This window comes from Chiloscyllium plagiosum, unplaced genomic scaffold (assembly GCF_037043375.1).
Source record: "Chiloscyllium plagiosum isolate Xiang-an unplaced genomic scaffold, Cpla_swu_hap1 HiC_scaffold_30, whole genome shotgun sequence".
NCBI lineage: Eukaryota > Metazoa > Chordata > Chondrichthyes > Orectolobiformes > Hemiscylliidae > Chiloscyllium > Chiloscyllium plagiosum.
Window position 1 is genome coordinate 55,281,705 of NW_028270168.1, and position 25,198 is coordinate 55,306,902.

Here is a 25,198-nt window from a genome sequence, read left to right on the forward strand (position 1 = left end):
GTGAATCTCCGCTGGACACGTTCCAGTGCCAGTATGTCCTTCCTGAGGTGTGGGGACCAAAACTGGACACAGTACTCCAAATGGGGCCTAACCAGAGCTTTATAAAGTCTTAGTAGTACATCTCTGCTTTTATATTCCAACCCTCTTGAGATAAGAGACAACATTGCATTCGCTTTCTTAATCACGGACTCAACCTGCATGTTTACCTTTAGGGAATCCTCGACTAGCACTCCCAGATCCCTTTGTGCTTTGGCTTTATTAATTTTCTCACCATTTAGAAAGTAGTCTATGCTTTTATTCTTTTTGCCAAAGTGAAAGACCTCGCACTTGCTCACGTTAAATTCCATCAGCCATTTCCTGGACCACTCTCCCAACCTGTCGAGATCCTTTTGTAGCCTCCCCACTTCCTCAGTACTACCTGCCTGTCCACCTAACTTCGTACCATCGGCAAACTTCGCTAGAATGCCCCCGGTTCCCTCATCCAAATCATTAATATATAATGTGAACAGCTGTGGCCCCAGCACCGAACCCTGCGGGACACCGCTCGTCACCGGCTGCCATTCTGAAAAAGAACCTTTTATCCCAACTCTCTGCCTTCTGTTAGACAGCCAATCCTCAATCCATCCCAGCAGCTCACCTCGAACACCATGGGCCCTCACCTTGCTCAGCAGCCTCCCGTGTGGCACCTTATCAAAGGCCTTTTGAAAGTCTAGATAGACCACATCCACTGGGTTTCCCTGGTCTAACCTACTTGTTACCTCTTCAAAAAATTCCAACAGGAATTGACTGGAATTGACTGGTTCCAACAGGTGTTGACTGGACCCAAACACTTCAGCAGTAGTGTTCACTACTCATGTGTATTATCTCCTCCAACTTCCTTAAACTAACCAACTGGGTTGTGAGTGCATTGTGCTGCCATTCTGATGGCCCCAGGCAGTGTCTGTATCTGCTCTGCAGTTTCTCTCTATACTGTGATCTGGCGGCCATCTTGTGTGTCAAGTTGGCCAACTGATGTCTCAGCGGCCATCTTGTGTGCCTAGTGTCAACCTATCCCGTGCCATCTCTCTCTTCACTCCCCCTTTTGTGGTCAAGGAGGCGACTTCAGAGATCTTCTGCAGACCATCCAATTTAAATGTGGAGGGAAGTCATCTCTAGGAGCTCCCCCTCCCAAGGGGTACCATGGAGTGCCAGTTTTATTGGGGCCACTTCTGTGGTGACACTTGCTGCTGGTACAGTTCTCATCAGTAGCGCCTTACAGCAGAGCTTTAAACCCCCGAGGCCCAGCATGAGTGTAATGAGGAAAACTATCCCGTGTGCCAAATAGGGTCGCCAAGATTTACCTGGCAACCCATTTAGCCAGCTGTCTGTAATTGTGGTTCCCTGACGAAAACTGTCTAGCTGGTCTCAGATATTATTGACGGCTTCTGTAATATTAGAAGAGGCATCAATAACATGGGTAATACAATTGTCACTGACAATTATACAAACTCCCCCTTGATAACCCACTGCATAACGTGTCTGCTGTGTGTAGGGTCTGAGTTTAGCCAGCTCTGTGTTAATTGCTTCCAGAGCTTTCGAGGTACTATTGCCTAGGATAATCAGGCCACATACAAGATAATTTTGGTTTTTAGCACTGACGACTCCTGCTGTGCCTCCCAAAGATAGAGATCCCAGGAATCCATATCCCAATGATATATTGAACAAGTATGTCCATGTGGCAGAGCTGACATGGGTGCCATTGCACTGATCACATATGAATTGTCTGCCAGCGGTCACATTCAAGCATGCCTGCTTGCTGCAGGTGCAGGTAAACTATCCTCTAGTGACCGTACACTGCTGATAAGTGCACTGAGTCTGGATGTATGAGTCATTTTTGGGAACCAGGGCATAAATGCATCCCCATCCCTGTCCTGTGAAACAGAGTGGGTAATTACCAGGTTTTAAATGGGTCTTCCCTTCCCTAGGCTGGGGGGGCCTGGCCCCATGGGCCGGTGGTCCTGTCCAGCTGCATACATTTACCCTGGAGTCCCCGCTTGTATTTCCCTATCTCAGACTTTACATGGCGCTCCTGAGGTGTCTTCTGTATACAGATTGCAAGGGGACCACACTGGGGTAGCCATAAATTGAAATTCCACTGATTGTGCCAGTGGGTAGCAGACAGTTTGGTTCCCATGCAAGCTTAGATGGGTTTTATAGAAGAGGTTATCCTCAAAACCTGGCATGCTTCCAACAGTTGTGACACTTAAATACAATGAAACACAGGTATATACATGTTGCAGTTAACAGTTAAAGTCTTGTCCCCGTTAGGAGGTGCAGTCGTGCCTTGTTCTGTTGCGTTTTCAGTGCTCTCCCCGGGATGACTGTCTTGTCCGCCTTTGCTGCTTGCACTTGGGGAATGGCCAATGACATCAGTTTGGTCACTGGAGTCATTAAACGGTTTTAGTTGGGTCTGATGCTTCGTGTGCCTTTTCCTTTAATGTCTATGTAGGCACAGGTTTCCCCCCTATTACCATGTCTTATGGCCCCATATATTGCTCCAGTTTGCTCAGAGCCAGCCCTCCGAGCGAACAGGATGTTTGACACTCCTGTTTTTGTCTGTCAGCTAGAGCCCCCAGATTAGATCAAGTTAACAGCCCCAATTCTGAATATTTCCTAAAGTTGAATTCCTATTGAAATCCTAAAGTTAAAGTACAATTCAACTTTAGGCCCAGTATAAATTCTATGAGGCCCATCTGCTGGATCTTGTTACAATCACAACGTTCCTCCCTCTCTGCGTCTGAGGACATGGGCCGGTTCCTTTTTGTTTTATAGCTCGTGCAGAGGCATTTTCGCACCAAGTCAGGTTTCTCCAACTTTGCCTCTGTTATGGGTGGTGGGTGGTGGGTGGTGGGCGGTGGGTGGTGCACAATAGCTTGCCTCATGCCTGGAGCTTCTTGGAAGAAATTCATTCTCTTCTTCTATTTTCAACACAAAAGTGTTGAGTTGCTGATATCTACCATATCTATCTCAAATTCCGAGGTATCTTCAATGCTTGCAGAGAGAGGCATGGTGGCTCAGTGGTTAGCACTGCTGCCTCACAGTGCCAGGGTCCCAGGTTCAATTCCAGCTTCAGGCGACTGTCTGTGTGGAGTTTGCACATTCTCCCCGTGTCTGTGTGGGTTTCCTCCGGGAGCTTCAGTTTCCTCCCACAGTACAAAGATTTGCAGGTCAGGTGAATTGGCCATGTTAAATTGCTCATTCTGTTAGGTGCATTAGTCTGAGGGAAATGGGTCTGGATGGGTTAATCTTCGGAGGGTCAACATGGACTGGTTGGGCCGATGGGCCTGTTTCCACACTGTAGGAAATCTAATCTAATAAAAATGGAGAACCCATGAGTTCTGACACCATCGGAAACATTCTTGAGGAGCTGGGCCATGTTTTGCCCTCGCCCTGTTTGCGAGATTGCAGCTTTCATATGGTCCATATGCTTGTCACATCTACCCAAACTTTATACGTCACTGCACCTGACTTCACATTGACCATGCCTCTTACCCATGCAAGGCCATTCTCATGGCTCCTGCACCAGACTTCATCCCCTGAAATAAACTGTCTCTCTCACCTAGCAGAGTCTTATGTCCAGCATTGGTGTTCCTGATGCTTCTTCCAACCAAGGACGGGAAGATCATACTTAACTTCCCCATTAGCAACTCTGCTGGAGCTATCCAGTCATTGCATGAGTGGTAACCCTGTAATCAAAGAGGAACAGGGACAGTTTAGGGTCTAGTGAAGCTGTAGGCTGTAGGCTGTAGGCTGGACTGCTTTTCCTGCCAGACCATTGAATGATTGATGGTATGGAGCTGTCCTTAGAAGTTGAATACAATTCAACTTTAGGAAATACTCAAATTGCCTGCTGCTAAATGATAGTCTGTTATCTGTGACCAACAGTCCTGGGAATCTGTGTTGTGCAAAAGATGAGCACAGTTTTTCTATTATCTTCTATGTGTTTGACAAATTAACTCTATGCACATCACTTTGAGATGATGTCCACAACGACTAAGAACATTAAGCCCATGAAAGGACCCGCATAACTGAAATGTAACCAAGTCCAGGGTGTAACCAGCTATTCCCATGAATGTGGGAATTGTGTGACCAAACGTTTCTACTCTATCTAGTTGTCCTTGAGGCATATGCTATTCGGCCTTCAATTCCGCTGGTCCATTTTTGAGCTAATACTACCCCAATGCTGTTTGCAGAGGCATTGCATGTAATACCATATCTTGCTTGGCATCATAGCGCACCAACATCTTTGAGGATGACAGCTATTCCTTCACTTCCCTGAAAGTTAGAGCTTGGATATGTGACCATTTCTGAGGGTGACCAGTTTTTAAGAGAATTTGTGAAGGTGCAAGAATGAAAGGCCAGGTTATGTATGAAATGTCCGTGAAAATTCACATTGCAAAGGCTGACGATACCTCAAATTGTAGTCTCGTATATTGGTACAAAGCTTTATAGGTATTAATTGTAGCATGCCTCTTGGAATGCTCATCTAACCGCAATTGCAAGTACACATGGCTCATGTCCAGCTTCATGAAGATAGCGCCACCCCCCCCCCCCCCCACCACCAGCTTGGTGTATGCATCCTCAATGCGAGGGATTGGGTATTTATCCATCAACAAAAATCATTTTACTATTTGCTTAAAATCCTCACAAAGGTGAACTGAGCCTCTGGTTTCACAATCGGCATGACTGGTGCTGCCCATTCCGCAAACTTGACAGGTTTGATGATTCCTTCACTGTCCAGATTTCTGCCTCTACTTTTGTATTTAAGGCCATGGGTAGGCCTAGCAGAATGGTGGAATTACTTCCTGGTCAACATGGAAGGTGGCCTTGAGTCCTTTGATCATCCCGAGACCTTTCTGAAAAACCTCCAGGTATTTAATTAGGACTTCACTCAGGTAGCCATTTTCTAATTGAAAAATGTTGAGCCAATCTAGGTGAAACTTTCTCTACCAATTTCAACCCATCAAGTTTGGCCTTAACATTTCTTTACATTCAATAGCAACTGAACCAACTCCTTCTCATAAGAGAGTGGAACTGAAGTTGTACCCCTAATCTGTAAAGGTTTCTCGGTATAGATTCTCAGTCAAGCCGAAGTCTTGCGCGAACTTAAGGGTTGGAGTCCAAAATGAATTTTATTAAAGACCGGTTCTCCGATCACTGAAACAGCTGCATCTGGATGACCTCCATTAGAACCAGGCGACCATTTAACCAGCTGTTTATTTTGATTGGTTCTGATGTTGCTAAGCAATTTAACTGTTCCAAACCAGATGTAGGTACTCTTTCTAGGGTGTGCACTCTCCCGAATACTATCTTGAGTCCACAAGCTTGCAGCAATTACAGTTGCTTGCTGGCCTAGAATCTGAAGAAAATCTTAAGTGTTTGGCCGATGCTTGCCTTTGTTTTGTGGCTTTGCTTGGGCTGATGTAGAGTCCCTTTGTTCAGGCCAAGTCCTGAGTGAATCCATGTTATTGCCTTCACCCAAGTCATGTTTCCCAACCTTAATGAGACTGGTGAGGGTGCCCACTTTGATTGGAACATCATGCAACTCATGGGCTCCACTTGCCACATTTTTCAATGATAAAGCCAGTTGTCGTGCCTGTTTGAAATCCAACTAGGCTTCACCTAGTAAGCACTTTTGCCTGGTTACATCATTGATCTCACATATCAAATGGCCTCTCAGGATCTCATGAAGGGTTAAACCAAATTTAAACCAAATTTGCAGTCATCTTAACCCAGTGAAAAATCCCGATATGGATTCCCTTGCTTTTTGAATTGCCCAGTAAAAGTGATAGCATCTCAGATTAGAGGAGGCTTGGTGTCACAATATTTCTTAACTAAATCTGTCAGCTCTTGAAAGGTTTTAGTACCTGGTGCCTCAGGGAAATTGAGGCTCATAATAACTCAAAAGGCTCTGGGTCCTCAGGAGAATTTTTCATTGCTTTTCATCTGCCCCAATGCAATTTTCCCAGAAAAAAAATGCATTTTTTCCAGAGACTGAGTCCAGTCTTTGATGACAGGGTCAAACAAGTCAAGCTTCCCAAATAATGGAACATAGAACATATAACATATGACATAGAACATAGAGCAATACAGCACAGAATAGGCCCTTCATCCCTCGATGTTGCGCCGACCTGTGAACTATTCTCAGCTCAGCCCCCAACACTATTCCATCATCACCCATGTTCTTGGGCCGAAGGGCCTGTTTCCACACTGTAAGTAAGCTAAAGTAATCATGTACATAGATCCCTGAAAGTTGCCACCCATGTTGATAGTGCTGTTAAGAAGGCATACGGTGTGTAAGATTTCATTGGTAGAGGGATTGAGTTCCGGAGCTGCAATATTATGCTGTAACTATACAAAATGCTAGTGCGGCCACATTTGGAATACTGTGTACAGTTCTGATCCCCATATTTCAGGAAGGATGTGGAAGCATTGGAAAAGGTGCAGAGGAGATTTACCAGGATGTTGCCTGGTCTGGAGGGAAGGTCTAATGAGGAAAGGGCCTATTCTGTGTTGTATTGTTCTATGTTCTATGTCATATGTTATATGTTCTATGTTCCATTATTTGGGAAGCTTGACTTGTTTGACCCTGTCATCAAAGACTGGACTCAGTCTCTGGAAAAAATGCATTTTTTTTGGGGTGGCACGGTGGCACAATGGTTAGCACTGCTGCCTCACAGCACCAGAGACCCGGATTCAATTCCTGCCTCAGGCAACTGTCTGTGTGGAGTTTGCACATTCTCCCCGTGTCTACGTGGGTTTCCTCCGGGTGCTCCGGTTTCCTCCCACAGTCCAAAGATGTGCAGGTTAGGTGAATTGGCCATGCTAAATTGCCCGTAGTGTTGGGTGAAGAGGTAAAGGCAGGGGACTGCGTCTGGGTGGGTTGCTCTTCGGAGGGTCAGTGTGGACTTGTTGGGCCGAAGGGCCTGTTTCCACACTGTAAGGAATCTAATCTAATGTAAGGAATCTAATCTTATCCAAGGATTGTTTAAATCTCCCTAATGTGGCTGAGTTAACTACATTGGCAGGAAGGGCATTCCATGCCCTTATCACTCTCTGAGTAAAGAACCTGCCTCTGACATCTGTCTTAAATCTACCACCCCTCAATTTGTACTTACAAGCTGACGTCATCATCCTAGGAAAAAGACTTTCACTGTCCACCCTCTCTAATCCTCTGATCATCTTGCATGTCTCTATCAAATCCCTTCTTAGCCTTCTTCTTTCCAATGAGAACAGACCCAAGTCTCTCAGCCTTTCCTCATAAGACTTTCCCTCCAGACCAGGCAATATTCTGGTAAATCTCCTCTGCACCTTTTCCAATGCTTCCACATCCTTCCTGAAATATGGGGACCAGAACTGTACACAGAATTCCAAGTGTGGCTGCAGTAGCATTTTGTATAGTTGCAGCATAATATTGCAGCTCCGGAACTCGATCCCTCTACCAATGAAACCTAACACACCATATGCCTTCTTAACAGCACTATCAACATGGGTGGCAACTTTCAGGGATCTATGTACATGATTAGATTAGCTTACTTACAGTGTGGAAACAGGCCCTTTGGCCCAACAAGTCTGCACCAATCCGCCGAAGCGCAACCCACCCATACCCTACACTTACCCCTTCACCTAACACTATGGGCAATTTAGCATGGCCAATTCGCCTGACCTGCACATCTTTGGACTGTGGGAGGAAACCGGAGCACCCGGAGGAAACCCACGCAGACACGGGGAGAATGTGCAAACTCCACACAGTCAGTCGCCTAAGGCGGGAATTGAACCTGGGTTTCTGGCGCTGTGAGACAGCAGTGCTAACCACTGTGCCACCGTGCTGCCCACTCACTGTACCACCGTGCTGCCCACATGGACTCCAAGATTCCTCTGCACATCCACATTATCAAGAATCTTTCCATTGACCCAGTACTCTGTCTTCCTATTATTCGTCCTAAAGTGCATCACCTCACATTTAGCTGCATTGAACTCCATTTGCCACCTCTCAGCCCAATTCTGCAGTATATCCAAGTCCCCCTGCAACTGCAACATTCTTCCAAACTGTCCACTACTCCACTGACTTTAGTGTCATTTGCAAATTTACTAATCCATCCACCTATGCCTGCGTCTAAGTCATTTATAAAAATGTCAAACAGCAGTGGTCCCAAAACAGATCATTGTGGCACACCACTAGTAACCGGACTCCAGGCTGAATATTTTCCATCGCTACCTTCTTCCAGAAAGCCAGTTTCTAATCCAAACTGTTAAATCGCCCTCAATTCCATGCCTCTGCATTTTCTCCAGCAGCCTACCATGTGGAACCTTATCAAAGGCTTTACTGAAGTCCATGTATACCACGTCAACTGCCCTACCCTCATCTACATGCATGCTCACCTTCTCAAAAAACTTAATGAGGTTTGTGAGTCACGACCTGCCCTTGACGAAACCATATTGACTATCTGATATCAAATTGTTGCTTGCTAGATGATTATAAATCTTATCTCTCATAATCCTTTCCGAAACCTTTCCTACAACAGAAGTAAGGCTCACTAGTCTATAATTATCTGGGTCATCTCTACTGCCCTTCTTAGACAAGGGCAAAACATTTGGAATCCTCTAGTCCTCTGGTACTAAACCTGTAGACGGATGACTCAACTATCAACGCCAAAGGCTCTGCTATCTCATCCCTAGCTTCCCAGAGAATCCTCGGATAAATCCCATCCAGCCCAGGGGACTTGTCCACTTTCATTCCTTCTAGAATTGATAACACCTGTTCATAACTAACCTCGATCCTTTCTAGTCTAATATCTCGTACCTCATTTGTCTCCTCTACAATATTCTCCTTTTCCTGAGTGAAAACCGATGAGAAATGTTCGTTTAGCACCTCTCCGATCTCCACAGGGTCCACACTCAACTTCCCACTTCTGGCCCTATTCCTACCCTAGTCATCCTTTTATTCCTCACATACCAATAGAAAGCTTTAGGGTTCTCCGTTATTCTATTTGCTATAGAACATAGAACATAGAAAAATACAGCGCAATACAGGTCCTTTGGCCCTTGATGTTGCGCCGATCCAAGCCCACCTAACCTACACTAGCCCACTATCCTCCATATGCCTATCCAATGCCTGTTTAAATGCCCATAAAGAGGGAGAGTCCACCACTGCTACTGGCAGGGCATTCCATGAACTCACGACTCGCTGAGTAAAGAATCTACCCCTAACATCTATCCTATACCTACCACCCCTTTAGTTTAAAGCTATGCCCCCTTGTAATAGCTTTCTCCATACGTGGAAAAAGGTTCTCATGGTCAACCCTATCTAAACCCCTAATCATCTTGTACACCTCTATTTTTTTTTAAATCCTGCAATGATTATATCTTTATTTCATTAAAGAGGTTCATGCAGTCTAGTAGCATGAACTTTCAGCTCAATCCAGTTGTTAATATAATAAAATCAGAATCCATTCTGATTTAGTGTCAGAAGTGCACTTGTGCCACAACCAAAAATCTTTACAAGTATTAATTTAAACATTTACAGCCATACATGTTGTTGTTGCCCTGAACTTTAGAATGCAAAAAGATTCAAGATTTTTAAAAATCAACATCTATAGCATATGTATGAATAAAAAAAGTGTTCATAGCTATAGACTGCTTGTGTTCTCTGTTTGTTCTTCTTAACTCTCTCTTTAAATCCTTCCTGGCTGATCTTTAACTCTCCATCACCTCACCTGAACCATCTTGCTTCATCAACACATAAGCCTCCTTCTTCTGCTTAACAAGAGATGTAATTTCTGTAGTATACTATGGTTCCCTTACCTTATCACTTCCTCCCTGCCTGACAGGGACATACCTATCAAGGACACACAATATCTGTTCTTGATGTCAGAAATGCTTACCCTAACTCAAAGATGACTGATTTAAGCACATTTCTGCACTAGTGTACTTTTCTCTCATTGCCACTTTTGAAATAACTCCACAGACGCTGGTATCCTATTACCAAGTCACCGTTTATTTACACATGGAGAGTCCCTGACACTGGTTGAACTACTTTAGAACTAGCTCTCAGAATAAACATGATGTTTATATCCTGTTTATATCTGTCAGCCAGGGCTCTCCAATTAGACCAGATTAGCAACCACAATCGAACTCATATTCTGAGGTCCACCTGGCTGACCTTGTTCCAATCACAGGACTGGAAAAATTTCTGGCTGTAAGAGCTGCTCCTTTTATTTTAAGTGCTAGAGGTGATTTTCTCAAATTCCAGGAGCAGTAATTACTGTTTTATATGGCAGGAGTTTGTGGGTAAAATTGAGGACACTGTACAGAGGTTCATCCCCAAGAAGAGAAAGATTATCCGGGGAAAGATTAGACAGCCATGGCTGACAAAGGAAGTCAGAAAATCTATCAAAGAAAAAGAGAGCCTATAAAGTGGCCAAGAGCACTGGGAAATCAGAAGATTGGGAAGGTTACAAAAACAAACAGAGGATAACAAAGAGAGAAATAAGGAAGGAGAGGATCAAATATGAAGGTAGGCTAGCCAGTAATATTAGAAATGATAGTAAAAGTTTCTTTCAATACATAAGAAAAAAATGACAGGCAAGAGTAGACATTGGGTCACTTCAAACTGATGCTGGAAGCCTAGTGATGAGAGATAAGGAAATAGCAGGAGAACTTAATAAGTATTTTGCGTCAGTCTTCACAGTGGAAGACATGAGTAATATCCCAACAATTAAAGGGAGTCAGGGGGCTGAGTTGAGTATGGTTGCCATTACAAAAGAGAAAGTGCTAGAAAAGCTAAAAGATCTTAAAATTGATAAATCTCCTGGCCCTGATGGGTTACATCCTAGAGTTCTGAGGGAGGTGGCTGAGGAAATAGCGGAAGCATTGGTTGAGATCTTTCAAAAGTCACTGGAGTCAGGGAAAGTCCTGGATGATTGGAAGATCGCTGTTGTAACCCTTTTTCAAGAAAGGATCAAGACAAAAGATGGAAAATTATAGGCCAATTAGCCTAACCTCGGTTGTTGGTAAAATTCTAGAATACATCATTAAGGATGAGGTATCTAAATTCATGGAAGAACAGGGTCGGATTAGAACAAGTCAACATGGATTTAGTAAGGGGAGGTCATGCCTGACAAACCTGTTGGAGTTCTTTGAAGAGGTGACAAGTAGGTTAGACCAGGGAAACCCAGTGGATGTGATCTACCTAGACTTCCAAAAGGCCTTTGATAAGGTGCAACACGGGAGGCTGCTGAGCAAGGTGAGGGCCCATGGTGTTCGAGGTGAGCTACTGGTATGGATTGAGGATTGGCTGTCTGACAGAAGGCAGAGAGTTGGGATAAAAGGTTCTTTTTCGGAATGGCAGCCGGTGACAAGCGGTGTCCTGCAGGGTTCAGTGTTGGGGCCGCAGCTGTACACATTATATATTAATGATCTGGATGAAGGGACTGGGGGCATTCTAGCGAAGTTTGCCGATGATACAAAGTTAGGTGGACAGGCAGGTAGTACTGAGGAAGTGGGGAGGTTGCAGAAGGATCTAGACAGTTTGGAGGAGTGGTCCAGGAAATGGTTGATGGAATTCAATGTGAGCAAATGCAAGGTCTTGCACTTTGGGAAAAAGAATAGAAGCATGGATTACTTTCTAAACGGTGAGAAAATTCGTAAAGCCAAAGTACAGAGGGATCTGGGAGTGCTGGTTGAGGATTCTTTAAAGGTAAACATGCAGGTTGAGTCCGTGATTAAGAAAGCGAATGCAATGTTGTCAATTATCTCAAGAGCGTTGGAATATAAAAGCACTGTGGTGCTACTGAGACTTTATAAAGCTCTGGTTAGGCCCCATTTGGAGTACTGTGTCCAGTTTTGGTCCCCACACCTCAGGAAGGACATACTGGCACTGGAACGTGTCCAGCGGAGATTCACACGGATGATCCCTGGAATGATAGGTCTAACATATGAGGAACGGCTGAGGATCCTGGGATTGTATTCATTGGAGTTTAGAAGATTAAGGGGAGACTTAATAGAGACGTACAAAATAATACATGGCTTGGAAAAGGTAGATGCTAGGAAATTGTTTCCATTAGGCGAGGAGACTAGGACCCGTGGACACAGCCTTAGAATTAGAGGGGGTAAATTCAGAACAGAAATGCGGAGATATTTCTTCAGCCAGAGAGTGGTGGGCCTGTGGAATTCATTGCCACAGAGTGCAGTGGAGGCTGGGACGCTAAATGTCTTCAAGGCAGAAATTGATAAATTCTTGATGTCACAAGGAATTAAGGGTTACGGGGAGAATGCAAGTAAGTGGAGTTGAAATGCCCATCAGCCATGATTGAATTGCGGAGTGGACTCGATGGGCCGAATGGCTTTACTTCCGCTCCTATGTCTTATGGGCTTATGGTCTTATATGCTGTTGCATCGTTTTGGAACTTTGGGGAGAAAAAGTCAAAACAACAGCAGTTTGAAAAGGGAGAAGAGCAGACAAAGGAAGCACATGGTGAGGACAGTGCAGGAGAGAGAGGGAACCTGCACAGTTACTGCCTTTGCTGTTTTTGAATTCATGTGTCACTGGACAACGGAGTGCATCTGGGAGAATTAACAAACAGTGAACCAAACCGGTTTGGGCGAAATTCACAACACAGAATCAGATAAGTTAATTGTTTTCTATTTAGATTACATACAGTGTGGAAACAGGCCCTTCGGCCCAACAAGTCCACACCGACTCGCCGAAGCAAAACCCACCCACACCCCATTCCCCTACATTTAACCCTTCGCCTAACACTACGGGCAATTTAGCATGGAGAATATGCAAACTCCACACAGTCAGTCACCTGGGGTGGGAATTGAACCGGGTCTCTGGTGCTGTGAGGCAGCAGTGCTAACCACTGTGCCACCGTGCCGCCCACAAAGGTTGTTGATTTAAGTCTGTCCAAGAGAAAGGCTGTATTAGTGAGTACAGTGGGTTCTTTCCTTGATTGTATGTTTTTGGAGATAAGTCTCTTGATTGAACTCAAAATATAAGCCATAGCTATTAATTTAACCTGGTGCAGTGTTTTGTAGAGGAATAAGACGGTGTTATTTTCTGGGTCTGTAGATTGTGAAGGAGCAAAAATGGCCTTTGCAGTGATATGTACTTCTTGTCAGATGTGGGAGTTTAAAGAGAGTTTAAGGGTTACTGCGGATTATATCTGCCATAAATGCTGTTGGATGCGAATCTTATCAGATCGAGTGGATCGGTTGGAGAGACAGATAGAAGCGATGAGGAATTTGCAACAGCAACAGTATGTGATGGATGGCAGGTATTGGAAAGGGGGAAAGTCTCAGATACAGCCACATAGATGGGTTAACTCCAGGAAGGGTAAGAGAGGTTGGCACCTAGGGCGGGAGTCTTTTGTGGATATACCCATTTCAAACAGGTATGCTGTTTTGGAAAATGTAGGGAGTGATGGATTCTCAGGGGAACGTAGCACAAACAGCCAAGTTTCTGGTATTGAGACTGGCTCTAATGCAATGAGGGGTACGTTGGCTTCCAAGAGGTCAATTGTGTTAGGGGATTCTGTAGTCCGAGGTACAGACAGACGTTTCTGTGGCCAGCAGAGAAAAAGCAGAACGGTGTGTTGTTTCCCTGGTGCCAGCATCAAGGATGTCTCAGAGAGGATGCAGAATGTTCTCACGGGGGAGAGGGGCCAGCAGGAGGTCATTGTCCACATTGGAACCAATGATATAGGAAGGGAAAAGCTTGAGAATCTGAAGGGAGATTACAGAGAGTTAGGCTGAAATTTAAAAAGGAGGTCCTGAAGGGTAGTAATATTTGGATTACTCCCAGTGCTACGAGCTAGTGAGGGCAGGAATAGGAGGATAGAGCAGATGGATGCATGGCTGAGGAGCTGGTGTATGGGAGAAGCATTCACGTTTTTGAATCATTGGAATCTCTTTTGAGGTTAAAGTGACCTATACAAGAAAGATGATTGCACCTAAATTGGAAGGGGGTGGGGATGGGGGGGACCCAGGGAGATCGTGAGGAAAGAGATCAATCTGAGACCGGTACAGTTGAGAACAGAAGTGAATCAAACAGTCAGGGCAGGCAGGGACAAGGTAGGATTAATAAATTAAACTGCATTTATTTCAATGCAAGAGGCTTAACAGGGGAGGCAGATGAACTCGGCATGGTTACAAACATGGGACTGGGATATCATAGCAATTACGGAAACATGGCTCAGGGATGGGCAGGACTGGCAGCTGAATGTTCCAGGATACAAATGCTACAGGAAGGATAGAAACGGAGGCAAGAGAGGAGAGGGGTTGGAATTTTTGATAAGGGATAGCATTATAGCTGTGCTGAGGGAGGATATTCCCGGAAATACATCCAAGGAAGTTATTTGGGTGGAACTGAGAAATAAGAAAGGGATGATCATCTTATTGAGATTGTATTATAGACCCACTAATAGTCAGAGGGAAATTGAGAAACAAATTTGTAAGGAGATCTCTGTTATCTGTAAGAATAATAGGATGGTTATGGTAGGGGATTTTAACTTTCCAAACATTGACTGGGACTGCCATAGTGTTAAAGGTTTAGATGGAGAGGAATTTGTTAAGTGTGTACAAGACAATTTTCTGATTCAATATGTGGATGTACCTACTAGAGAAGGTGCAAAACTTGACCTACCCTTGGGAAATAAGGTAGGGCAAGTGACTGAGGTGTCAGTGGGGGAGTACTTTGGGGCCAGCGACTATAATTCTATTCGTTTTAAAATAGTGATGGAAACCAGATCTAAAAGTTGAAGTTCTAAATTGGAGAAAGGCCAATTTTGACGGTATTAGGCAAGAACGTTTGAAAGCTGATTGGAGGCAGATGTTTGCAGGTAAAGGGACGACTGGAAAATGGGAAGCCTTCAGAAATGAGATAACAAGAATTCAGAGAAAGTATATTTCTGTCAGGGTGAAAGGGAAGGCTGGTCGGTATTAGGGAATGCTGGATGACTAAAGAAATTGAGGGGTTGGTTAAGAAAAAGAAGGAAGCATATGTCAGGTCCCCACCTACATTCGGGACACCACCCACACCCTCCACCTCCTCCATGATTTTCGCTTCCCCGGTCCCCAACGCCTTATCTTCACCATGGACATCCAGTTCCTGTACACATCTATCCCCCATCACGAAGGACTCAAAGCCCTCCGCTTCTTCCTTTCCCGCCATACCAACCAGTACCCTTCCACTGACACCCTCCTTCAACTGACTGAACTGGTCCTCACCCTGAACAACTTCTCTTTCCAATCCTCCCACTTCCTCCAAACCAAAGGAGTAGCCATGGGCATCTGCATGGGCCCCAGCTATGCCTGCCTCTTCATAGGATATGTGGAACAGTCCATCTTCCGCAACTACACTGGCCCCAACCCCCACCTTTTCCTCCGCTACATCGATGACTGTATCGGCGCTGCCTCGTGCTCCCACGAGAAGGTTGAACAGTTCATCCACTTTACCAACAAATTCACCTGGACCGTCTCAGACTCCTCCCTCCCCTTCCTAGACCTTTCCATTTCTATCTCGGGCGACCGAATCAACACGGACATTTACTATAAACCAACCGACTCCCATAGCTACCTAGACTACACCTCCTCCCACCCTGCCCCCTGTAAAAACGCCATCCCATATTCCCAATTCCTTCGTCTCCGCCGCATCTGCTCCCAGAAGGACCTGTTCCAAAACCGTACAACCCAGATGGCCTCCTTCTTCAAGGACCGCAATTTCCCCCCAGATGTGGTCGACGCTGCCCTCCACCGCATCTCTTCCACTTCCCGCTCCTCTGCCCTTGAGCCCTGCCCCTCCAACCGCCACCAGGAGAGAACCCCACTGGTCCTCACCAACCACCCCACCAACCTCCATGTACAACGTATCATCTGCCGTCATTTCCGCCATCTCCAAACAGACCCCACCACCAGAGATGTATTTCCCTCCCCTCCCTTAACAGCGTTCCTAAAAGTCCACTCCCTCCGTGACTCCCTCGTCAGGTCCACACCCCCTACCAACCCAACCTCCATTCCGGCACCTTCCCCTGCAACCGCAAGAAATGCAAAACTTGCGCCCACACCTCCCCCCTTACTTTCCTCCAAGGCCCCAAGGGATACTTCCATATCCGCCACAAATTCACCTGCACCTCCACACACATCATCTGTTGCATCCGCTGCACCCGATGTGGCCTCCTCTATATTGGGGAGACAGGCCGGCTCCTTGCAGAGCGATTCAGAGAGCACCTCTGGGACACCTGGACCAACCAACCCAACCACCCCGTGGCTCAACACTTCAACTCCCCCTCCCACTCCACCAAGGACACGCAGGTCCTTGGACTACTCCATCGCCAGACCATAGCAACATGACGGTTGGAGGAAGATCGCCTCATCTTCCGCCTAGGAACCCTCCAACCACAAGGGATGAACATCAGATTTCTCCAGTTTCCTCATTTCCCCTCCCCCCACCTTGTCTCAGTCAAATCCTTCGAACTCAGCACTGCCTTCCTAACCTGCAATCTTCTACCTGACCTCTCCGCCCCACCCCACTCCGGCTTATCACCCTCACCTTGACCTCCTTCCACCTATCGCATTTCCAATACCCCTCCTCCAAGTCCCTCCTCCCTACCTTTTATCTTAGCCTGCTGGACACACTTTCCTAATTCCTGAAGAAGGGCTTATGCCCGAAACGTCGATTCTCCTGTTCCTTGGATGCTGCCTGACCTGCTGCGCTTTTCCAGCAATGCATTTTCAGCTCTTATCTCCAGCATCTGCAGTCCTCACTTTCTCCTCCTATGTCAGGTATAGACAGGATTGATCGAGTGAATCCTTACAAGAGTATAAAGGAGTATACTTAAGAGGGAAATCAGGAGTGCAAAAAGGGGACATGCGATAGCGTTGGCAAATAGAATTAAGGAGAATCCAAAGGGTTTTTATAAATATATTAAGGACAAAAGGGTAACTTGGGAAAGAATAGGGCCCCTCAAAGATCAGCAAGGCGGCCTTTATGTGGAGCCTCAGAAAATGGGGGAGATACTAAATGAATATTTTTCATCAGTATTTACTGTGGAAAAGGATATGAAAGATGTAGACTGTAGGGAAATAGACTGTAGGGATCTTGCTAAATATCCAGATTACAGAGGAGGAAGTGCTGGATGTCTTGAAATGGTTAAAGGTGGATAAATACCCAGGACCTGATCAGGTGTACCTGAGAACTCTGTGGGAAGCCAGAGAAGTGATTACTGGGCCTCTGGCTGAGATATTTGTATCATCGATAGTCACACGTGAGGTGCCGGAAGACTGGAAGTTTGCAAACATGGTGTCACTGTTTAAGAAGGGCGGTAAAGACAAGCCAGGGTACTATAGACATGTGAGCCTGACCTCGGTGGTGGGCAAGTTATTGGAGGGAATCCTGAGGGACAGCATGTACATATATTTGGAAAGGCAAGGACTGATTCAGGATAGTCAACATGGCTTTGTGCATGGGAAATCATGTCTCACAAACTTGATTGAGTTTTTTGAAGAAGTAACATAATAGATGAGGGCAGAGCAGTAGATATGATCTATATGGGCTTCAGTAAGGCGTTCGACAAGGTTCCCCATGGGAGACTGATTAGCAAGGTTAGATCTCATGGAATAAAGGGGGAACTAGCCATTTGGATACAGATTTGGCTCAAAGGTAGAAGACAGAGGGTGGTGGTGGAGGGTTGTTTTTCAGACTGGAGGCCTGTGACCAGTGGAGTGCCACAAGGATCGGTGCTGGGTCCTCTACTTTTTGTCATTTACAGAAATTATTTAGATGCGAGCAGAAGAGGTATAGTTAGTAAGTTTGCAGATGACACCAAAATTGGAGGTGTAGTGGACGGCGAATAGGGTTACCTCAGATTACAACAGGATCTGGACCAGATGGGCCAATGGGCTGAGAAGTGGCAGATGGAGTTTAATTCAGATAAATGTGAGGTGCTGCATTTTGGGAAAGCAAATCTTAGCAGGATTTATACACTTAATGGTAAGGTCCTAGGGAGTGTTGCTGAACAAAGAGACCTTGGAGTGTAGGTTCATAGCTCCTTGAAAGTGAAGTTGCAGGTAGATAGGATAGTGAAGAAGGCATTTGGTATGCTTTCCTTTATCGGTCAGTGTATTGAGTACAGGAGTTGGGAGGTCATGTTGCGGTTGTACAGGACATTGGTCAGACCACTGTTGGAATATTGTCTGTAATTCTGGTCTCCTTCCTCTCAGAAAGATGTTGTGAAACTTGAAAGGGTTCAGTAAATATTTACATGGATGTTGCCAAGGTTGGAGGATGCTAAGCTACAGGGAGAGGCTAAACAGACTGGGGCTGTTTTCCCTGGAGAACCGGAGGCTGAGGTTTACAAAATTATGAGGGGCATGGATAGGGTAAATAGGCAAAGTCTTTTCCCTGGAGTGGGGGAGTCCAGAAGTAGAGGGCATAGGTTTAGGGTAAGAGGGGAAAAGATATAAAAGAGACCTAAGGGGCAACATTTTCACGCAGAGAGTGGTACGAGTATGGAATGAGCTGCCAGAGGATGTGGAGGAGGCTGGTACAATTGCAACATTTAAGAGGCATTTGGATGGGTATATGAATAGGAAGGGTTTGGAGGGATATAGGCCGGGTGCTGACAGGTGGGACTAGATTGGGTTGGGATATCTGGTTAGCATGGACGGGTTGGACCGAAGGGTTGTTTCCATGCTGTACACCTCTATGACTCTGTGACTCTATAAACCAGATGAAGTTTTATTACAACTGGGTAAAAGTAAGGACTGCAGATGCTGGAAACCAGAGTCTAGATTAGAGTGGTGCTGGAAAAGCACAGCAGGTCAGGTAGCATCCGAGGAGCAGGAAAATCGACATTTCGGCCAAAAACCCTTAATCAGGAATGGAGGCAGGGAGCCTCCAGGATGGAGAGATAAATACAGGGGGGGGATGGGGGAGAGGCGGTGGGGTTGGGGAAAAGGTAGCAAAGAGTACAATGGGTGGATGGGGGTGGGAATGGGGATGGAGGTGATAGGTCAGAGGGGAGGGTGGAGCAGATAAGTGGGAAGGGAGATTGGCAGGTAGGACAGGTCATGAGGTCCGTGCTGAGCTGGAAGTTAGGAACTGCGGTAAGGTGGGGGGGAAGGGAAATGAGGAAACTGGTGAAGTCTACATTGATGCCCTCGGATTGAATTGTTTCGAGGTGGAAGATGAGGCGTTCTTCCTCCATGTGCCGGGTGGTGAGGGAGCAGCGGTGGAGAAGGCCCAAGACCTGCATGTCCTCGGCAGAGTGGAAGGGGGAATTGAAATGTTGGGCCACGTGACGGTGGAGTTGATTGGTGGGGGTGACCTAGAGATGTTCTTTAAAGCGCTCTGCAAGAAGATGTCCAGTCTCCCCAATGTAGAGGAGACCACATCGGGAGCAATGGATACAATAAATAACATTGGTGAATGTGCCGAGGACATGCAGGTCCTGGGCCTCCTCCACCACCGCTCCCTCACCACCCGATGCCTGGAGGAAGAACGCCTCATCTTCTGCCTCGGAACACTTCAACCCCAGGGCATCAATGTGGACTTCACCAGTTTCCTCATTTCCCCTCCTCCCCCCCCCCCCCCCCACCTTACCCCAGTTCCAATCTTCCAGCTCAGCACCATCCGCATGACCTGTCCTACCTGCTAACCTATCCACTCCACCCTCCCCTCTGACCTATCACCTTCATCCCCACCCCCATTCACCTATTGTACTCTTTGCTACTTTCTCCCCAGCTCCCCCCACTCCCCCATTTATCTCTCCACCCTGGAGGCTCCCTGCCTCCATTCGTGATGAAGGGCTTTTGCCCAAAACGTCAATTTTCCTGCTCCTTGGATGCTCCCTGACCTGCTGTGCTCTTCCAGCACCACTCTAATTTATGACACTTGGTTCACTTCTGGTGAGAGCAGAGAAAGGGTGGTATGGCAGACTCCTCAGAGCTGAATCTTCCCAGGCAGCAGGTTAGGATGGTATTGGATCATGCTGTGGTTCAGTGAGTTTTCTGAACAGATTTTCACTTTTGATCAACTTTCACAGAGCAACAAATGAAGAGCCAACAATGAACATACTCACAGGTCAAAGTTTGGGAACCAATTTCATGATCTCTGACTGTCCCCTCTCAGAACTTCCTTCACTTCTCATTCTCTTTTGACCATCCTGAGATGGGTCACACTGGAGTCCATTTCCACACCCTGCAATGTGCGCGGGCAGTGCCATACAGAAGGTCAGTCAGCTGGTAACAAATGTGAAAATATCACCTTAAAGGGCAACATATTGCAGAAGGTTCCATCATGCAATTGATCTAGATAGAGGTGGCAATCCTTGATAGCAAGGTGACTGAATCATTCAGCCTACCTGTTCTGTTCAGGGCGTACTGTCCCTTTGCAAGTGCTTCAATTTGCAACCCATGTTTCTGTTTCCAGTTCCTCCAATGAAGCCAACAAATTTAACCTGTGTAACAAGCTGGAAGGAAAAAATCAGCATGACATGCAGCTGGGATCCAGGCAGAGACCCTTACATCCGAACAACCTACACACTCCGCAGAATAAAGTGAGTTACTGGGACAATTACCACAACCCCCCACTTATTGAAGTTAATTTGGTCACCTTCTAATAATGCCATCAACATTCTGTAAAATAACTTAACATCAATCATTTGGTGTGAATGCTGGGAATATTGTCCTGTTTGTGTTTTACTGTCTGTTGATGATTGTGTTTGCGCGCGTGCGTGTGTTTATGGCTGTTCTGTATATGATCAGAAATCACATCACACTAAGTTACAGTCCAACAGCTTTATTTTAAATGACAAGCTCCTTCATCAGATGAAGTCCAATTAGACTGCTGTACATTGCAGGATAAATCATTGCAAGAACTCTCCGAAGCTAACTCATTACACGAGGTGAAGAGTAACTCTCCAGATCTTTCTGTGGGTTTAGGCGATCAAGAGGCACAGCCTCAGATCTTCACAGCTTGCCGGCTACATGTAAGATGTTGTGAGCAACATCAATCTCTTCACATATCGTTTTCAAACTTGACAAAATCATTTGACTATAAAATCCTGCAAAATTGTGAGACATTAGGAAGATCAGGAACATCTTGCAAAGTTCATTGTCATTCTTTGCCTGTTTGATGGTGAAGTATGAGCAGTTATCTTGACCAATGGATCCCCTAAAGAGCCTTTGAGGTTAAGACAGAAGTCAAACATGGTGCATCTTCATTCCAGCTTATATCAAGCTTCCATCTTGACTTGAGTGGAGCCAAACTTCCTACTGGAGTGAAGCTTCTTGAACAAATGGACAGTGAATTATGACCAGAAAGCTCCAACATGTTGATGCTGCTACAGTAAGGGATATTAAAAGATGGAACTCACACTCAAATTCATCAAACCAATGTCCTTCATCAGCAAACTCCTAACACATATTCCCACACCACTGGTGAAGATTTATGATGAGTGTCTGGATCAGGGTAGGATGATCTTCAGAGGTTCGGTGCAGACTCAATAGACTTGAATAGCCTCTTTCTGCACTGTAGGGTTTCTCTGATTCTGATCAGTCACTTTGATGTTCATGGAAAATAATCAGAACCCACCAGAAAAATCCAATGTTACTGTCTGCTTTTGTGTATATTACTATCTCTTTAATTTGTTTACTGGTATCTGTTACTCTGTGTCTGCCTTACTGCTTGTTACTCTTTCTCTTTACTCTGCACTATTGTCTGCTACTCTGTGTATGTATTGCTGAGTCTGGAATTCTTTTGGGCTGTCTGAAGTCTTGCCTACAGGTCTGAAAACCAGGGGAGAGTCTCTGTGAGCCTAGTGTAGACAGACTGAAGAAATCACCAGAGGCAGGGAAGAAGCAAGAACAGTCAGCATGATTTTGTTAAAATCATGTTTGACCAACTTGATTGAATTTTTTTCAGAGGTGACCAGGTGTGTAGATGAGGGCAGTGCTTTTGATGTAGTCTACCTGGACTTCAGAAGGCTTTTACTAAAATATCTCATGGGATGCTGATAGCAAAGGTAAGAGCTCATGGGATTCAATGAAATTTGGCAAACTGGAGAGACAATTGGCTGAGTGGCAGGCAGCAGCGGGTGATGGTGGAGGAGTGTTTTGTGTCTGTGTTCAATGAGGTTTACTAGGAGTCAGCAATGAGCCCTTGCTATTTGTGGATTATATAAAATATTTGGACTAGAATGTAAGAGGGTTGATCAATAATTTTGCAGATGATACAAAGATTGGTGGGGTGGAAAATTGTGAGGATGATAGCCCTGGACTACAAGATGATATAGATCAATGGCAAATGGAGTACAATCTGGATAAATATGAGGTGATACACTCTGGCAGGACAAACAATGGAACACATGATGAATGTTAGGGCATGAGGATTAGAAGAATCTTAGTGTATACGTCCACTAGTCACTTAATGTATCAGAGAAGGTGGATAAAGTAGTTAAGAAGATATATAGTGTGGTGTTTAAGTGCTGGGAGATTATGCTGGAACTGTATAAAATATTGGTTAGGCCACAGCTAGAGTTTTGTGTGCAGTTCTAGAAACCACAATACAAGAAGAATGTGATAATAATGGAGCAGATGGAAAGGAGATTTACCAGAATATTGCCTAGGCTACTTATGAGGAGAGATTGGACTGGGGTTATTTTGCTTAGAGCATAGAAGATTGAGAGGGATATAATTGAGATGTATAAAATGATGAGGGTCATAGATAGGGTAGACAGAAAAAGCTTTTCCCCTTGATGGAGGGATTACTGCCAAAGGGGCATAGATTAAAGGTAAGGGACAGAAGGTTTAGAGGAGTTGTGAGAGAGGGTTTTTCACCCAAAGGGTAGAGGGAATCTGGAACACATTGCTGGTAGGAGTTGTAGGGGCAGAAACTCTTGTAAAATTTCATGAGTATTTAGATGTATATTGTGATGCCAAGGCTTACAAGACTACGGGCCAAGCGCTGGCAAATGTTAAGGTTTTGATTGGCATGGATGGACTTAAGAGCCTTATCCTCTGCTGCAGGTCTCTATTACTGCAAGAGTCCTTCAGGCATTTAATTGGCCATCAGCAGACCTCTTGAATGATTGAAGTCCACAATGTGGAAGTTCCATTAACGGAGAGATAAAACATTAAGAAGAAGAGGAAAATTACAGTATGAGAGAATGCTAGTGAGAAATGTTAAAACAGATAGTAAGTATTTGTATAATTATTTAACAAGGAAAGGAGTTAACACAGTGAATGGTGGATCTATAGAAAATCAGTCTAGAGTTTAAAAATAGGAAATAAACCCATGGCAGATTATTTAAACTGGCAGTTTGCATCAGCCTTCATAACAGAGGATGAAAGTAATATTCTAGAAATGAAAGGGATGGAGAAACTCAAGAAAATTACAGTCACAAAAGAATGGTACTGAACAAATTGTTGCAGCTGTGGATTAGCAATTCCTTGGGTCCTGATGGACTTCATCTTAAACCCTTAAAAATGTGGCTAGTGAGGTATCCGTTGCATTGGGGTTTTAATTTTCCAAAATTCCCTAGATTCAGGGAAGGCTCCCACTGGGTTGGAAAATAGTGAATGTAACTGCTTTATTCAAAAAAGGCTGGGGACAGCAGGAAATTACAAGTGCCTTAGCTTCACATCTGCTGGAGGGACAATGTTAGGGCTATTATTAGAAAGATTACAGCAAAGTATTTCAAAAAGCTCAAGCTAATCAAGTAGAGTCTACATGTTTTGGGAAACTGAAATTATGTTTGAATTATTTATTGGAGTTTTTGAGGAGGTAACGTGCTATGGATAGAAGGAAACTAGTGGATGTAATGTACTTAAATTTTCAGAAGGCATTAGACAAGGTACCACGTCAAAGCTTGTTGCAGAAAATATAAGCTCATTGTGTAGAAGTTATCATATTGTTATGGATAGAAGCTTGGTTGGCTAACAGGAAACAAAAAGTAGGCACAATGGGTCATCTTCTACTTGGCAAGATGGAATGAATAGTGTGCCACAAGGGTCAGAGCTCGGGCCTCAATCTTCACAGTTTGTGTAAATGACTTAGATGAAGGGACTAATGGTATGGTTCCTAAATTTGCTGATGGCATAAAGAAATTTGGAAAATAAATTGTGAAGAAGGCATGAGGTTACTAAGGATAGAGAAACATTAAGTAAATGGGCAAAGATGTAGCAAATGGAGTATAATGTGGAAAAATGTGAAATTGTCCATTTTGTCAGAAAGAATTAGAAAAAGGAGCAAATTATTGAAACTGAGAGATTGCAGAGACATCAGAGTGTCCCAGTGCATGAATTATAAAAGGTTAGTATGCAGATACAATTTTCCTATAATTAGGAAAATTACTGGAGTATTATTATTTATTCTGAAGGGTATTGACTATAAAAGTAAGGAGGTTATATTTCAATTATACAAGGCAATGATAAGACTACATCTGCATTACTGTGTACTGTATTGGTCACCTTAGTTAAGGAAGGATGCAAATGCATTGGAAGCAGTCAGAGAATGTGTAGCAGGCTATTCCCTGGAATAGGTCACACACTCATAGAGTCATAGAGATGTACAGCACGAAAACAGACCCTTTGGTCCAACTTGTCCATGCCGATCGGATATCCTAACCTAATCTGGTCCCATTTGCCAGCACTTGACCCATATCTCTCTAAACCCTTCCTGTTCATATATCCATTCAGGTGCCTTTTAAATGCTGTAATTGTACCAGCCTTCACCACTTCCTTTGGCAGCTCATTCCAAACAGACAACATCCTCTATGTGAAAAGGTTGCCCCTTAGGACCTTTTATATCTTTCCCCTCTCACCCTAAACCCTCCAGTTCTGGACTCCCCCATCCCAGGGAAAAGACCTTGTCTATTTATCCTATCCATGCCCCTCGTGATTTTATAAACCTCTGATGCTCCAGGAAAAACAGCCCCAGCCTATTCAGCCTCTCCCTGTAGCTCATATCCTCGAACTCTGGCAGCATCCTTGTAAGTCTTTTCTAAATCCTTTCAAGTTTCACAACATCCATGTAACTGTTTCTTTGACCAGCAGCCTCAAAACTGACTGCTTGCTCTGAAAAGCCAGGCCAAAACCAAAACAAACCAAACCAGAGATAAGCTGAGCTGGGAGAACTGGCTACTGCTCTTTCATTCTGCAC

General features: G+C 44.9%; 1 protein-coding gene across 5 annotated transcripts in view; it reads left to right on the forward strand.

Moving 5' to 3' along the window:
* LOC122563768 (interleukin-6 receptor subunit beta-like) overlaps nucleotides 1–25,198 on the forward strand; it is a 230,524-nt gene that overhangs the window by 96,520 nt on the left and 108,806 nt on the right. For all 5 annotated transcript variants that reach the window (XM_043717981.2, XM_043717983.2, XM_087976959.1 and 2 more), the window contains one exon: nucleotides 20,468–20,594. In XM_043717981.2, the coding sequence (XP_043573916.2) occupies nucleotides 20,468–20,594 (127 nt within the window). The remainder of the gene's footprint in view (nucleotides 1–20,467; nucleotides 20,595–25,198) is intronic.